At 39.8% G+C, this 17,915-nt stretch overlaps 1 protein-coding gene across 1 annotated transcript in view; it reads right to left on the reverse strand.

Moving 5' to 3' along the window:
- The window catches only part of LOC118331831 (roundabout homolog 2-like), a 74,128-nt gene that overhangs the window by 10,335 nt on the left and 45,878 nt on the right, over window positions 1-17,915 (reverse strand). The window contains exons 7-17 of the mRNA XM_035666911.1: window positions 16,349-16,360; window positions 15,739-15,863; window positions 14,725-14,896; window positions 11,043-11,248; window positions 9,174-9,255; window positions 8,891-9,056; window positions 8,185-8,351; window positions 7,974-8,095; window positions 6,174-6,405; window positions 732-856; window positions 469-640 (exon numbers count right to left, since the gene is read on the reverse strand). Coding sequence (XP_035522804.1) covers window positions 469-640; window positions 732-856; window positions 6,174-6,405; window positions 7,974-8,095; window positions 8,185-8,351; window positions 8,891-9,056; window positions 9,174-9,255; window positions 11,043-11,248; window positions 14,725-14,896; window positions 15,739-15,863; window positions 16,349-16,360 — 1,581 coding nt within the window. The remainder of the gene's footprint in view (window positions 1-468; window positions 641-731; window positions 857-6,173; window positions 6,406-7,973; window positions 8,096-8,184; window positions 8,352-8,890; window positions 9,057-9,173; window positions 9,256-11,042; window positions 11,249-14,724; window positions 14,897-15,738; window positions 15,864-16,348; window positions 16,361-17,915) is intronic.

Raw genomic sequence — 17,915 nt, forward strand, 5'->3', positions numbered from 1 at the left:
CCATCATTAAGCTTTGGTCCACAGGCCTGTGTTTCCCTTTCCCTGCGCGTTAAGGGTGTTATTATATATCAGTCAAAAGTCGCAGATGAAGAGCATCTGGCCTGGGTTTCGATATTGATTCTAGGCTTATATACTCTGGGCATCCTTTAGCTATTTGATAAGATGTGATAGTCTGATAAGCTCCTACAAAAACACTGTCTACTTTGTTAGCGCCAGCTGCCCACATATTGAAGAGGATTATTGATATGGCTAACAGTACTTGGCACAGTGTTACCAGACACTACACTTAATGAAACGTTATTGATTTCTCAGTAGACGTCTGCGTTGTAAAGCGCAATCTTCTTTCTTCAAGTGCAATAAATTGATAAATCATTTTCCAGACCCCCCAATCTGTGATGGAGACCTAGGTCCCCCATTATGAGGTCATTTCATTTGACTCCAGGTTTGGTGTGTGTGTGACTGGATTACCCAAAATGATGAGCTGGGGTTTGCTCTTGACCCCCACCCCTGCGCTGGTGCCTGCAGCCACCTCCACGCGGTACTGCACTCCAGCCTGCAGCCCCCCGACTACCACTGAACGGATGGTTGCGTCCACAGACTTATTGACATGAAAGCGGGTTTCGTTGGCCAAACACCAGATCTGACAAAGACAGACACGCCAGAGAGAATTCATTGTATGGTTGTACAGTATGTAACTAAAATATTCAGTTTGGTGCAGAGTTGGATCCTACCTTGTACTCCTGGATGATGCCGTTCTGTTGGTCGGAGGGAGGAGGGTCCCATGACACACTGATGGATGTGCTGTTATGGCTCCCTACTGTCAACACTGTCACTTGCTGCGGAGGCGCACCGGGTGCTGATGGGGTTTGTGTGGGGTGGAAAGATTAAAGAAACAAAAGAAATACATAAGAACAAAGAATACAATTATTCAACATATTGTTTTTTGTTTTTTTAACAGAAAAGTGAGTGTCTCCTATTTTCTTTATCATGTCAAAGACTTGATTTGTCTCACCCACTACCTCAATTCATATTCATACAGCAAGGCATACAACAAGGTTTTTTCTAAGCCAGTGCAGCAGATGGCTACCAGAGCACTTCATCTTAAATTCCAAACTTAATGGTAGGATTTTTTTTATACAATTGGAAAGCACTGGGACCTAAAAAATACACCATTCTTCCATTATACTGAGTTTAAGATTCTATTATTTTACTGGCATCATAAGTTATACACATAAAGCATTGGAGGTCCAAATTGTGCTTTACTAATTGCACAAATGATAACCATTCCAAGCAGACGCACAAGTTTAGATATGAGTGGAATTTCCTCTGCCAAGAAAATTGGCTGAGCCTAGTAGCTAACATAACTTCCATAATGGATTAGAACCATTAAGGCCACACATAAATGCTTCCAAAGTAGCTGTATTCAATTCTGCATATCTTATCTGAATGAAAATGGTCAATGTCCATGTCCTGTAATGAGGATGTTGAGATGGTTTGTCAACAGAAATGTGGCGCTATGCTTCACAGTGCCAAATTCAAAGTTGCTCTTTAATGGGACATTTTAAATGTACCAAACTGGCGTGATAACCTGCATGGACAGATCGGTGATTTAAAGAGACTGCAGACAGCAGGAGGCAAACACCGTGTCTATGCAACTGAGCAAATCATCATCCCTCCCTGAACAGACCGCTCTGGACACATATTTTCTCACGATTCCCATTAAAACTATCATTATGTTCTGACTGAGTGGATGAAATAACTACGCTGAACCCAATTAAGGAGCCACAAAATAATAATGCTATCTGCAGTGTAATGTAAGCAAGGCACTGAATGCCACAGGAGTGCAGAGAAGCCAAAGCAGGTGGGCCATGATGGGATTGTTTTGTTTTGCCACCTGGCCAGAGAGCAACATGGTTACTGTGACTTAAATTCTCCAGATGGGACTGGTTCTGTGAATGGCTGGAGAGAAATGCAATGAACATGTGCACAGTGTCTCAGTGAGTCAACAGCAAGGGAGTGCTTGTATTTGTAGATCAGAGTAATAAAGCCAGGACATATCAGGAGAATAATGACAATTGTCTGTACCAGTCCTCTGAAATCTGGAAAGCTCTCAACATCTGGCTCAGTTAACTCTTAAAGTAAAAAAAAAAGGCAAAACAGTAGATTTTTTTAGTTGGAAAGATGAAACAAACTTCCCTGAATGATTTAACTTATGCTTAAAAGAGAGGTTCTAAAGAGATATGGCATGTCAGCTACATATTTGACAGCCTGGCAGTACAAAGGCACTAAATCTGCCATATGAGATACAGTTTTTTTTCTATTACGTTTACTGTAACAAATTGACTCAACCCAGTTTGAGGATATCTATATTCAGCCATTTGGACTGTATTTACTTTCTAAAGTAATTACTGTTAAATCAACTCGCACAGATGTACTATTACAATACAGTGATGGTTCTACAGTTCAGAAAGCAAAATGACGTATGACAGGCCATCCAAAGAAATGATCCTATACTTACGATATATTTATGCTCAGATACCATCTGGAATGGACGCAAATAATCATAACTCTTAAAACAAACATGGACTGTAGTGCAGGGAAGTCAACCTTTACAAATCATTTGGAACAAAAACATGATGAAAAAAACAAGACTTTTTATGTGGCTCTCTGGCTCATCATTTCTAAGGCAAGCCATCACCTTTGTAGGCCAAATTTCACAAAATCAAATCCTAATCATAAATCTGTTTGAGGGAAAAACAGACAAACAAAAACATCCAATGAAGCGGAAACCGCCACAAGCTAACACAACTGCAGCCAAGAAAAGTTTGTTTATCATTCATCTTTTAGATTTTTTGAAATGACAGAGCTGTTCAGTAGCTGAGCTCCAACATCCAGATGTTGGACACATGAACACAGAATAATAAATCCTTGGGCCTGGGCCAAAAGCTAGCTACCTACCAGTTTTTTTAATATCTTTCCAAAAATAAAAAAAGATGAAAAGGCAGTGATAATACGACCTAATTTCAGAACTGGCTGTCGAAAATCTCATTAATTTATGATTATAATGTACTTCATTTTTTCAGATGCTATTTAGTTATTTTTGTCAAATATAAATCAAACAAACAGGATGTTCTAGCAAGAAAGCAGTAAATGGACAAGACTGTTACATCCCGATTACCTTTTCTTGCTTGCTTCGTACAATTCCAAAAAGACAGCTGTAAGCATGCAGTCGAGTGACAAATTAAGGAAAAACCTGACTAAATGAGTGGAGAAACATGACAAATAGAGATCATAGATTTATACAGGAAATGACGGGTCATTGAATGGTTTTATGAGAATGAAAATAATGTGAATCAATTGAACACATATTAGACAATGGAGTGGGCTCCAGAGACTGGGAGGTTTGAGTTGGTTTTTCCTTAAAATGGTCAACCATTTGTATAATATCAGCGAACGTTACATAGGGGGCAGCAAAATGGGGGATGAAACTGACAGAAAGCTTGTAAAGTGACCACTAGATTATGCATTCAGTTTCACACAGTTCACAGTTCGATTACGCCAAAGAGGAGATTTTATTAAAATTATAAATAAGTATTTTTGGTTAGCTAATGGGAATACAGCAATGAGCAAGAACACTTAAGTTTTCTAAATGTCAATTGAGTTGTGCTGTTTCAGCAAACTGATGGAGCTTGCCTAGTCAGTCAAAGGTTTACATCAGGAGAAGACAGGAATCATTAAGTGTACTTCTGCAATTTCCGTATGGACAAGAACAATCCCTGAGGATGAATAATGGCTACAATACCAGTAATGACTCAGGATAACATTACAATAAATGGCCACAACAGCAGAAAAGGTCAAAGAGTATGCTCTTAATAATGTGACTAATACTGATATTACGACTGATGAACACAGTAGCTAGAGAGTAATTTAAAGCAATTAATGCCTCCAATGTCTGAGGGAACATTTCAGTTTTTACTCACAGCTGTGCAATTAAACAAAAGGCACTTAAGCTGCTTAATGTCCTGCTATACAGGATATAAAGTGGTAAACATAACCTGTTATGCAAATTAGTGCATCAATTAAGCTAATTAATTCATGAATTAGTAAACATTTCTATGTCAACATACCTGCCCTTGCATAACACAGGTGTAATGTAAAATCAACCCTTTTCAGTAGAATCGGGGAGCTCTATTCAATATAGGATGGCCTTGTCTTTTCTCTTCACTGACCCTCCTGCCCTGGTCTCATAATATCAGTATATCATTCTAACAGCTATACCTGCCTGGGACATTAGCACACCATAGCATTTTTTTTAAATTGCCACTAGCAGTGGTGGGAAGCCTTAGGATCCTATGGATAACAGTGATGACGGTGCCTACTGCCTCTGGCCACATTACTCTTACCAACAACTCATCGAATGGTTGTGAGGATCATCAATCTTAATACACAATTTGCTCCTGTATGTACTGGGAGACATCAGCTGTTTTGACCTCTGAGGCCCCAAAGACGCCCTCTGCTAGGGTTTCACAAAGGCAGTGTCACATTCCCAACCTGCTTTTGATTGATATCAAGTGTTTTTTTCCTCATAATTCTGCAGATCAGCACATTTCAGGGTTCTATAGTATTGGTAGATCAAGCCAATTTTTCCTCTACCATGATGCCTTGTTTCCAGGATCCAACTAACGAGAGCATGTGCACCAGTCCACAAAGACCTCTAGTGATCCTGTGTGGCCATTTTAATTGGGCTACGGTGAGGTGAATTTCTCCACCAGCTGTATACCCTGGTCATAGCCCCCTCTTTTCCTCCTACTGGGGTAAAGATGCCTTAATGGCCTCAGCCTGACTTGCTCCCAGTACAACCAGTGTTCCACACAGCTGATGCAGCAGCAATTGAATACAATTACATGAAGAGGTCCCCTGCCAAGACTACAGGCAAAACACAACTTTTGTCAATTAAGCATGCACATTTTTTTCTTGACCTTGGAAAGAATGGTTTGCTATCACAAGGTCCTCATCAGTGGTTGGCTCAGTTGTGATGGAGGTGCATTTGTTACTACGAGAGCCCTTTTCGGACATTTTGGATGAGGCAAGTAAGGACATTTAAATTCTTGATGAAGACCTGGAAACATGTTGGCTTTTTTAATGATTTGGCCATTACAATAAAGGCCTTTTAATATGATTTCTCCATACTCACTGCTCTTTTCAGTGCCTGAATTGCCCTTTCGTTTTCAAGCAAGTTAGGACTTCTGGGAAAAAACTAGTAAGTGGACCTTGAGTTGGGATTATTGAACCACTATTTATAAGAGAAGAAAGAGTGAACTATGATGATTATTAATTATGTAGCCAATACAGATAAGAGGTCTGCCAAATGTGCAATGAGCAAGGAGCATTTTTCCAGTGTACCCATGTACTGTATGTACAAATAACTATCACTGGTACTTAAAAATGTGATGATTCTGGAGTTATAATCAGATTTATGGACATTCATTTGGAGATATTGGAGATAATGACATCCTTTCATTCTGTGAAAAGGGGTTAATGCTATAGTTAATTTATGGAGTTATACTGCACATTGTTAATTTATTGTTCAAATAAAGCTTGCAACAAATTATGTTTATGTTGCACACAGCTGTGCCACAAACAGTTGATCAATTGACCTGCATGACAGGAGGACACCAACAAGTGTTACCACCAATAAAGCTCACTGGGGATTGAGACTGTGTGTGTTTGATGGTAAAGGGGGGTCATATTACGCAGGTCTGGTCTTGGTGTGCGACTGAGACATGGCAGCAGGGGTCCATGGAGGAGCAGAGAGAGAGTTGAGCTTATGTCAAAAGAGACAGTTTCTGCCCTCCCTCTTTGCCCACCAACCCACAGAGGCCCAGGCTTGTCAAAGACCCCCACTGCGCTGTCTGGGAGACCTGTTTTCACACACAGGGGACATGGCAATGCAGCAGTATGCGTGTGTGGGTGGGTGTACTTGAAATGCCATTATCCATTACTATCTAGCCATGAAGCCATTACTAGCGGCAACTAAATATAAAAGTAGGAATAATCATTTACACAAGAGCATCTGCTCATGCATAAGTAACTAAATCTTACATTTCCTGCAACATAAAGTCAGCAGAGAAATTGATTTTTTTGTTGGAAATGTGAATTAATTTGTTGCTTACCTTCTTCCATGGTGCGTGCTGTCATGGATTCACTGTCTGCACCCTGGAACTCATTGAAGTATGGTCGCACTTTAATCTCATAGACGATGCCTTTCTTCAGATCAGAGAGAGTTATGTCCCTCTCTGAGGCAACCTTCAAGTCCTGTATCTGCCATGGCCCTGGGGAGGGTAGACCTGATGTCTGCCGGAACAAAACACGGTAGCCTTGAATAAACTGGGATGGATTCTCCACCTGAGAGAAGAGGAGAAGGAGAGAGAGTGGGATGAAGACATGCTGTATGGTAATGATGTGGGAGGTGTTAACTGATTTGGAGCAGTGGATCAGCATTCAGTTTGTGTCCTCTGTCAGTGACAATGCACGCTTAGTTAATCGTACACTTTAATTAGCAGTGGAGAAGCAGGAAACCACAACAGTGTTTGTGCTGTAGTGTATTTGTCAAAGCTGAACAGTACCTCTGAGTCAGAGACCTTCAGCAGATTTAGGACTCAAAATACTGGATCAAAACAGTCAAAAGAAAATTCTTTTCTTTTCTTTTTCAATTTTGCTGGTGCCTTTTAGGGGAAGAGTAAAATATGTAACAGATACAACTCATAGTAATGGCTTGTTAACAAGGGAAGAAGCAAGAAAAGGCTTTTACAAGTGATATAAAGCAGCTGTTTATTATCAGACCAGTCCAAATATATTAGGATGGATCTCTTCTCTCTCTCTCTTTTTTGCTCTCTCTCTCTCTCTCTCTCTCTCTCTCTCTGTAGCCTTCGTCTGTGTGTCTTTGACAAAATGATTGGTGAATCTAAAAGCATTATAAACACAAGAATGTGGTGATTTCAGTGTGAGAGTTCTCACAGTTCATACTATACACACACTTGTGTATAGATTAGTCTCTTACGAAAGTGTGCTTTTTCAGCACAGCTATGAAGATAGCAGCTTTTGTATTGTTGCCTTGCGGATATCATATCAGAAATTCTTAGCATTCTCCACAGAACCCAAGTAAACTAAGTCTGAGAAGTAGTTTGGACATATTAAGTGGATGGGTCAGGATTAGGTTTTGGTTGAAGATGAAGTTTTGGATGAGGGTTATGGTTATAATTAGGCAACTAGGGGAGTGACACTTGAGCATCTCTATTTTCTCACCTAACATTAAGCTCTGTAACAGATTGTCCAATTAAAGTTGTTGTTCCCACAGGACATGCACAGGGCAACAAAGACTTAAGACCAAATCCAACAGTGCACACAAACCACTTTAATAAAAACCATTGCTTGACATTGGGAAGTTTTTTTTCCCACCAACGGAGCCTTGTCGAATATCCGCAGACCCATTCAGATCGACCACAAAAACACAGGTTTATCCTGTCACTGTGTCAGTCTGCAAGCAGCATTACAGTGCATGCTTGTCGTACTGACAAGCATGAAATAGCAGACTAGTGTAAGCCCATCCTAGGTGTGTCATTAACCTACAGCAGGCTGTCGGGACACCTTGCCAACAGACAGAAATAACATTTCCCAGATAAAGGGCTGACTGCAAACTGCCTCCAGAAGTGACACATGTAGCACCTAATGGTGATGTATTTGTCCCGAATAGAAACATTAGTCTTGATTCTTGCATCACCTCAAACCATTCTAAATTGATGGAGCACCAGCTGTTCAGACTATGAATCCCACTGTTTAATCTGTGTGTGCGCCAACAGATCCAAACCATAGTGGCATGCCAAGTATAGAGTTCGCAAACAAGCTTAGACAAGATTTGTTTTTTACTCTGAAGTTAAAAAAATAAACCACTGTCAAATGTTATAAGTACTCACAGTCCAGGTGACCTGCACTGAAGTGGAGCTAAGGACCACAGGGTTATGCATGCTAACCACCACATCCCCCAACTCCTTCTGCACGCGACGATGGTCCACTCCCTGCGCTGTGGGACTAATGTCTGAGAGAGAGAAAGCAACGCAGGCATGTAGAGTGGAATAGTGATGCTTATTGCTAAGTATTTATTACAATCCATTCTTATTTCTGTACCTTGAGTCCGGACAGGCTCAGACATGGGGCTGGGGTCCCCGAGCCCTTGAGCATTGACTGCCCTGATGATGAACAGGTAGACAGTATTGGGTCGTAGGTCTTTGACTGTGAACTCGGTGGTCTTCACGTGGTCTGCCACTGTTTGCCAGCTGTTACTCACTGACTGACTGTAGAAAAAGCATGATTAATCTAATTAATTATGAAGAACCTTTTCATCACTATAGGAGTAACCCGGACAGTTTATTTGGGGCAACACTGGTGGGTCGTGCTCCTAGAGACTAGGAGAAAAAAAAGCACATGTCATACAGCCATTCCATGCTCACTTGTGAAATATTTTGAAATACTTCCTGTCATCAACAAAAAGAATTATCAGAATAAAAAAAAAAAATGTTTTTGTAGTCCTTTCTTTTAGTCTCTAGTCAACTATTTGGTAAGGGGAAAAAAAGCTAATTATCATGAGCCAATCATTTTCTGCTTGAACTAAGAATTTATTTGCCAAATAATTGGCATTCAAATTTAAATAGCAGAACATTTTTCACTCTTGTAAAATGGATTGTAAAACTGTAAGAGATAAGCCACCCATAATATTCTGCTTGAAACGGTCTTAGCTTAATTGAACTGCACACAGAACCACCCCACATCTGTTACTGCCATGAAAGTTGCGGGGTCACTAAATGCAGCTTAAGGCCATAGGTCACAGACATACCCAAAGGCCTCAATGACATAGGAGGACACTGGGGAGCCTGCCTCTGGCCCCGGTTCCCATGACAACGAGATACTGCTTTTGGTAACATCCGTGACCTCTGGCTTGGAGGGCGGCCCTGGGAGGGCCGTTGCGTTGTGAGACATGAAGTCTTCGAGGTCAGTGGAATCTGAAACGCAGAGGCACAAAAATGAATACCTGCAAAAGCAAAGCATATTAAGCAAAGTTATGCTTGATATGCATTCATTTTGTTAAATTTTCATGAGCTATTTCTACTGAAGCAGACCTCTGACATCCAAGTAGGCACTCCAGGAGGTTTCTCCACTGGAGCTGGTAGCAACACAGGTGTACAACCCTAAGTCAGACAGCTAAGGAAGACAGAAAATGATATTATCTTTAAGGTTCAAACAAGCTTCCTTTTAATCAGCAGCATGATGACTTTAACAATTAGACTGAGGCTCAGAGTTGTAAAAGAAACCAAATTCAGCACTAAAATCCAAAGAGTTAGGTGAAGATGTCTCTTTGAAACTGACCCATAAAGATTTTTTTTTCTGTTCATCCAAATCACAAATGATACAGCTTTCAGGCTGTGCTCTGATGCTGTATTCGACTGAATCCAATAGCCTTTGTAACTCTGATCCCAGATGGTTTCTACAAGCTCTTATGTCAGTGTGGGCTTTTGAAGGAGGTTCGCAGCTAGTAGTACAGTAAAAATGCATTAACCTCCACTGGCCTGCATTTGGCTCGAGAAAAGCCGGAGAGTGGATGAGAAGAAACTTTAAGACCGGTCAATGAAAAAAAAGAGCCCACTAAGAGCTTACATTAATTTTCTTAATTGATTTCCTCCAATAATAGTCACCCCCCATTCCCAGAGCCATCAACATTATCATCATCAGTGCTGACACAGGATATAAGTGATATGACAATCTATTTTATATTGGCAATGCCTTAGGAGCCAGTGATGACTATGTTATCTCTCGAGAGGGAGTAGAAGAGAAAGAGAGTGACACAGAAAGAGCACTTTGACACTGTGACAGGACACTGTATATTGCAGTTCCTCCATTATATTACCCCCTCTAGACTTCTCTCACAGGTCCCTGTCCTTGAGTCCTTGAGTCTAACTGCTTCCTCAGAGATTCGGACTAAATAGCAGCGTTTAACAACTTATAAAAATCAATACTCGCTATTCATCTTTTAAAAGCAACCTGCCTGCACTTGTCCATTTGAATTACACTCAGCTGACCAGCCAGCAGATGAGAGAATTTCTCTTTCATCTGTCACATTCAATAGGATATGATGTGATGTAATAACTTGTAGACTAGTTAAGTTTGAATGTATATCTATGTATGCAAAATTATGTTGATTTTTTTTAAAGCTGTAATGACAAAATAATAAAACACAAATGTAGAATTAGAAACCCTTCTCACTAAAGAAAATGCATTGCAGGGTACTTCTATAACTTGCAGGCAGAACATGAAATGTGTGCATAATGTGCTTATTTTCAGGCACACATGTAAAGGAGCTTCAACTGATATGGAGCTTCAACTGATATGGCGCTGAGCTTCAACTGATATGGCGCTTGATCTCAAAGATTAATTTACAATCCTTTGTTTTTATGAATAATATCTAAATAATCCTTAGGTACTGGTAGAAGCTCTGTAAGTGAAACTTACACTTCAGGTACAGCAAAAAGGTGGGTAAAGATTATGTTCCTTATAATCTTTATGTTCCTCAGCAGGACACTTGTTATCATGCAGTTTAACCCAGAATCAGAACAGATAATTCTTGTTTATCACAGCTTCATAATTTGTATGTTTTTAGCCATCATTTCTATCTGTAACAGTAAGATAGGATGTTTATTGCTGGGAACAGCCCTCTGATGGGGCAATGAACCGTCAGGTTGAAAACACTGATTGTCTGACTTTTGTAGTACTTGTTGCAATGTTGCAGTGCATTGACTTTGGTATATTTGTAATGTTATCATATGTAATCGAGTTGATGGTCAAAATTACAAACATATGACCTAAATTTCAATTCAATGGAATTAACCTTCAATATTTTTCTAGTAGGCCATTGTGCCATGTAATGCTACAGGTACAATTGTGCAGGCTAAGTCCTATGTACATGCATCTCTTTGTAATCCACCATAACCCACCCTGGTACTTTGGATCTGAAGACTGCCATGCTCCAGCAGGGAAAACCGTGGGTCCTTTCCAAGCAGACTGGCCCCATTCTTTCGCCAGGTGACCGTAGGCTCTGGGTCCCCTGACGCCTGACACCTAAGTAGGGCCACACCTCCCACTGCCTGCGTCTGGTTGGATGGGCCCTGCCGGATGATGGGTGGTGGGCGGTCCTTCAGGGCTAAGGATAATAATCAAGGAATGGGTATTATTATTTGAATACATTTCTAGCACTGTAATTTTGATGTCATGGTCTTGGCGTGAAACAATGACTCTCTGCTCTAAATGGTTAGATTTTGCCTGATTTGTGAAAAAAAAGACATGACCTTATCACAAGTGTTAATTTGTGATTGCAGTAATTGCATTTGTGGTTGCAGGCCCAAGATGGCAGGGTTCAATCTGTTGGATTTGTTGTGAGAGGAAGTGACTGTTTTGTGAGCCTTTTCCACAGTAGGGCAGTGTGCTCATGGCACTGCATCACACCTTTGAGTTTTAATTACTAGGCGAGGATTAACGATGCTTCACCCGTGGTGCTAATTACCATACCTTCTTTATAACACCTCTCTACACATTCATGCCTGTCCTCTCTCTTCCTACTCTGACTCATGGCTGCACCTCCTCCCTCTTGGCATCTTTACCCCCACCCCACACTAAACTAAACTATGAATTAGCATGCCAAGCAGAAAAACAATTCGTCTCTTTTAAAGCTTTTTAAAGCATGTTATATCATCCAGAAAACAGCCTCTGCACTCTGCAACAGTAATTTCTGGAGTGTTGAAGCTTTCTAGGCCTTGTAACTATCCCCTGCTTCCAATTTCCTCACTGCTGCTCTCCAGTGTTATCAGGTCTGTCTCCATTCGCACAAGTGTTTACAGCAGGTTCCCCCTGCCTTATCTTTCATCACACCTCCTTCAGGACAATGAGGAACACAGCAACTCAAGCAGAATAGCTGAAAAATCAGGTACAACTAGGTGCAGGGACAGTGGAAGTTATTATGGAGGCTGAATTGTTTGCATTTATGTATTATGAACATAAAATAAATCCTTCACCGACCGGTCTTTCATAGTATAAGATTTGTCCTTATATTGGCTAAAGATAGACAGTCTAGCATTGCATTTTCAGGAACATCAAATCTACTGTACAGCAAGTTATTATTACCCCAAGTGATTAGAGAGCCAACAACAACATCATATTGCTGTTCCTAATTTAGCTGTTGTCCTATAAGAAATGTAATCATACACTCCAGCTTTAGTGACAAAGGCAATAACAAAATGTTGCTTTTCAAGATTGTGTATCACCTATCACTACCAGAGGCAAAATAAATGGAATTGTTTTACAGTAGGTTTGCAGATAAAGGGATGTTGTGAGACCTAATTACTAGCTGCTACTGAGGGAATGTTGATTATTAAAACATTGAGTAGACGAGTGTGTTGATAGACCAATTAATTGGTCGCCCGATTAATAGGGCCGATTATTTGGCATTTTGAGATAATGTTGGCGCTCACAAGGCAGATAAATAAAATATGTCTTGACACATACTTGCAGGCAGCCTTGTCAGTCTGGTGCTTGTTATTTAACAATGTTAGTGCTCTTGTGAATTTAGGGAAAAGTTGATTTCAAGTGCTCTACTATAACTTTCAAGCATCCTGCTGTAAACATATGCCCGAATTTCCTAAAGAATAGAATAGAATTGTACATTGTTTTCTTCTTTTGATATCGTTATTATATATCGGTCATCGACAGCCTAGCTTTCTAAATATCGGCATCGGCCATTTAAAATCCCATATCGGTAGACTGCTAGATAAGTGCATCTAATCTGAGCATCAATTTCTACAAAAACCACTACACCACTGCTCAAGACTAGAGTTGAAAGGTAACTCTCGAGGTCCTGGTTTGTACTCTTTGATCAAGCATCACACTGGTAGCCACTTAAGCCTTCAGGCATCCTCAGTGTCTGTAGGAATCCGTCAGACATGTTGAATCTAGTATCAAACACTCACCCCCTGTAGGCTTGAAATATGTATCTGAAAAAAAGTGTAGCTTGCTCCTACGTGGAGGGCAGCGCAGTGGTCAGCTTGGATTTCCAGCAGTTACAATGAATTCTAATGGTGACCCAGTTTCACATCCACAGAAAACTGTCAAACTACTTTTGCAGCATCTCAGCTGTCTGTCCGTATGCTCAATGAGAACAATACCTCTGTTTCCGGTCTTCCTCAAGCTTGCAAGGTAGTATATGAAGTGATACAGGTGTTAGAGCGCATAACTTCTGCTCCTATAATGATCAGCTGTCAACTGTCCCGCTCTCACTAATTCTACACAGGAATCGCTATAGCTTCATCCTTAAATTGCCGCACAAACCATTCTCTCAAGTCTAACTGGATAATTAATTAACCTATTAGTTGCACATCCAAGGTAACACCCAGCGCTAGTCCATATCTGAAAATTCAGAAGGTTTTCATACAGTGGAGGACTCGTTGGAAATGCTAAAAACAGCACTGTGCAAGCTTCCAAAACTTTACTTGGTATCACGGCAACTCTCTGTTTACAGCCATCAATCAAGCACAGTTCTCCCTTCCCTGCTCTTAACCAAACATTTTGATATTGATCCATCTCCTCTGAGTGACAGAACAGGAGTCGTTTCTGCTCCAAAAAACACTTCAACAGATGTTTTTAATTAAAGAGAATTTAATAATGTGTGGGAGAAAAAGCCAAGAAACAAATGGAGAGAAGGGCATAAACAGCTCCCAGCTGGCAGCGGCTCAGCACTTAATACTGACATTAAAGGTTTGTCAAAAAAAAAGTAAAGTGTCTCTCCATCAAAGGGACAGTTTTATTTTACACACATTTTAGTCTTTTCAGACTATTCAAATTTACCACAGCAAGGTGATAATGAAAAGGATAATTGTGGGTGACTGGCTTTTAGAACATGTGCATCTTCGTCCAATATAAGTGTGGGCAGAAAAACAGCCTTTTATACACTGGTTTTCAATGTTTTGTAAGGTCTGGACATTACTACAAGCTTATGTGTGTGTTTTTTGTATGATTTTAAAGCCAAGTGTGCATCCTGACATCACACTAAAGAAATCCACCAACATCAAATACAAAATACTATTAACACTGACCCAGTTTGAACAACATGACTTCAGGAAGTTAAGTAAATGTGTTTGTTTCCACAGACTGAAATCTGAATGATGTTATGACATCCAGAAAGAGAAGTTTGCTGTTGTAACACATGATAACATATGTGATATTCAGATATAATATCAAGGTATATGTATGTTACAATTACAAACTGCTGTCATTACAAGTTTATAATTTATCAATTTTTACATCTTATTAACAGGACAGCAGTGGTGTTTCGGTCATCTTACAGCTATTTGGAGAAAACCCTCCAGATGATACCATGGGGAAAAAGAAATGGCTTAATTCTGGTGAAATTACCTGTGTATTGTGCCATGCAAGCATGCAATTGTGTTTTGAGTATTCACTAACACTGTCCATGTAACTCCCTGATGCATAATGTACGTAACTGGGCATAACCATAGTAATAACTGTTATCACATATTTGTGCTGTTAAATCACACAAAACAGTAGTTCTCATAGTAGTGTACAGTGTAGATAAACACTTTGAATCTGTGTGTGTGTGTCCAGACTTACCGTCTGATACCTCAAGCTGGGCCTTGGCCATGATGCTGCCTGCTACAGTGAGAGCCTGGCAGATGTAATACCCTGCATCAGAGCGTTGCACAGATGAAATGGTCAACTCTCCATTCACAGACACAGAAACACGGCTATCTCCCTGTGTTGGCTGGTTGGGAAACAGAAGATCCTACAGGGAGTGAAAGAAGGAATTAATGTAAATAAAATTGGCATACTTGTAGCAAGCCCAAGGTAAAGAATCTATTAAGTTTATTTCTCTTTTATTTATTATTAACAACATATTTTCCATTTGAGTGTGATAAATTCCTGGCCTTCATCTCCACTTGGTCTCTCAAACACTGCACGCAGATGATACTAATTGATTTTCTAAATAATTACGTGTTGTTTGCTGGGAAAGATTGAATTCATTGTATGCTATGTATATATTTATATTTATTTATATTTATATTGGTCAACACTACTTTCGTCCACTGCAATCACTGTTGTTGTCAAGATATGCCTTCAATATGTTTATATATTCCAACAGTTATGTACAATTCAGTTGGAAAAGTGGGTCAATGTCTCTTTCCTACTTGGTCTGAATGGCAGTTTACCCCCAGAGTGATAATCCTGCTGTGATAACCTGCAGTCATGGTCATAAAATTGAGGCATCAGCGTTGTCTGTTTCTGCACCCGAAGCAGACAAGCTGATGGGCAGGAAAGGACATTAGCCTGCTTTCATTATGTCTAATGACTCTAATGCAGCACATGACATTGTTTCTTGCTCAGTGAATTGGCCGGTCAGACTGGTGTAGATTGATGATAAACGACCACTTCATTATCTGTATATGGAACAGAACCACACTCTGCTGTCCCCTGGTTGATCCTTTTAGTCAGCTCCTCTGCCATTTTTTATATTTTAAATACTTTAGTCTGGATTCTACTGCAGAATTAATGTCTGTCTAGAAAGGTAGGCCTACATATAGACATAAACATGTACACTTTGTCAAAATTCTAAATTTGTATCCTTACCTGGCTACCCTCTCGCTGCCAGAAGACAGTAGGTTGAGGTTTGCCCCTGGTCTCACAAGGAAAGGTAGCTGTTCGCCCTTGTGCGACAATCTGGTCACGGGGTCGCACCACAAACTGGGGTGCCTCTGAGGTTAAAGGTAAAATAAACCATAACACAATAGCAACACATTTGTACAGACTTCCAAAGTGCGTAGTACAGGAAGACTAGCTTAAAAGAAAAATGCTTGGACTGAAGGTCCAGCTGCAAATTAAAAGGATCATGCATTTACGTCTTTGTAATTTCTTGACTATGCCAATCACACAAGCCATTCATCCATCTGCCAGAACATCAGAATGAATGATATCTAATTAACAGTATTTGAACTAAGGCATATCAACCAAACTGTATCTGGACCCCCATTTTATAAGAAGTGAAGTGGTAAATCCACTGTTTCTCCCAAAAAAAACTGCAAGGGGAAGTCAGGGATTGATAGCAACAATGTAGATATGCATGTCCAATATTAGTTCGATGAATGTGTTTGTGGAATGCCACAACAGTCCATGCATACATGTGTGTGATCAAAAACAGAAAGAAAGCAACGCATGCACAATGGGATCAGCTCCTACTTACCAACGGGGCGAGCTGGTGACACAACAATGGTGTGGGTGAGATTAACACACAACACAGAGAGAAGGAGAGCAGAGGAGTAGAACAGAGGGACAGAAAAAAAGATGAAAATCAGAAATGAATGAGGTGGAGTTGGGTTTCCATCCATGAAGTTAAGGGAAAGGAGGGTGGAGCTCAGTCACCAAAAGCAGGTGATGGCATGGGCCTCAAGGAAATAGCACCTTGGGAACATTAGGGGGAAGGGTCACAAATTCCAAAAAAACACAGGCTGAACAATTCATCTGTAAGACTTTACTTACATTTCATGAATTACACATTCACACAGTTAAGAAACCGGTTTGTATATCAGGTGTCTCAGGTCTTTGACAAGGACAGGTTCAGATTGGATTAAATTAAACTGATTAAAAAGCAAATTATAGTTATTACAAATGTTAAATCATTGACATCTGGTTGACTGCCATGTAAAACTTTTGCTTCACATAGCCAGCCACATCAGCCTTTAATAACTTCATTCGGTGAAAATATTTCAAAATATATAACAGCTTGTAAAAATATAACAACACGAACTGTAAAGGTATTGATTCAGTTATGTTACCTATTTTTTTTCCTTGTCATTGATCATTTCCTTGGAAAAATTCTCACGTCTTCTCAAAAAACTATCCAGTGTTTACGGCCTTAGTGCAGGTTTTGTTTGATCTGTGTTAAAGTGGAAAACAGGCAACTTTTCCACTTTCCCCCCATGGCGTTTCAAAGTGGTATTATTGTTTGCACCGCTGACGCAAAGACAACTGATCACTTTCCATTTTTCTCAGAGCCTAGCTCTGTGAAGAAATAATCAGCACCACTTTGGAATTAAGAGAGAAGAAAGAAGCATGTTCTCTGAAGAGGAAAATTGACATTGTTTACAATTTAATATTGAATTTGGAAACAGGCAAAAGCTATTGTAATGATGCGCATTGCATAGTTTGAGTAACATTATTGCTTCACACAAACAAGTAACCATAGCAGGGGTTGGCATCGGGGTGGAGGGGGGAGTAACGTTAACATTAGAGGAAAACATAAGGCGAAAAAGCTTGAGTTTGTTCATTCAATATTGTCCCCAGTGCCAGACATACTGTAATTAATGCATAGTGTAAGCAAGGCTTATAGGGAACCAATCTAAATGGGGATGATGGCATTATGTTATAGCCTTTATACTGTGCTATCAACATTTATTTACATAATTAAAGCTAAAGTTAAAGGAAAAATTTATATTTCCACTTTCACTCACTATACATGTTTTAAAATATTTTACTCAAGCACACGCACAAATTTGGCTTAACATAAGGGATATATTGCTCAAAATATGTTTGGCTTCTACACCAATCTTAGGATTGGGACATCTTTTCAAGATAAAGACAATTCATGCATGAGTAATAGGAACAAGAATATGAATACAATATATAAAGTATATAATAAAGGAAGAATGAACAGTTAATGTAATGAGATCTGTGATGTACAGTATGTATGATAATGTATGATATGCATTTTTAGGTGTTAAGAATGTTTTATTAGTTAGTTCTAAGTGAAC

This window comes from Morone saxatilis, unplaced genomic scaffold (assembly GCF_004916995.1).
Source record: "Morone saxatilis isolate NCDOM2014 unplaced genomic scaffold, NCSU_SB_2.0 Contig20, whole genome shotgun sequence".
Classification (NCBI taxonomy): Eukaryota; Metazoa; Chordata; class Actinopteri; family Moronidae; genus Morone; species Morone saxatilis.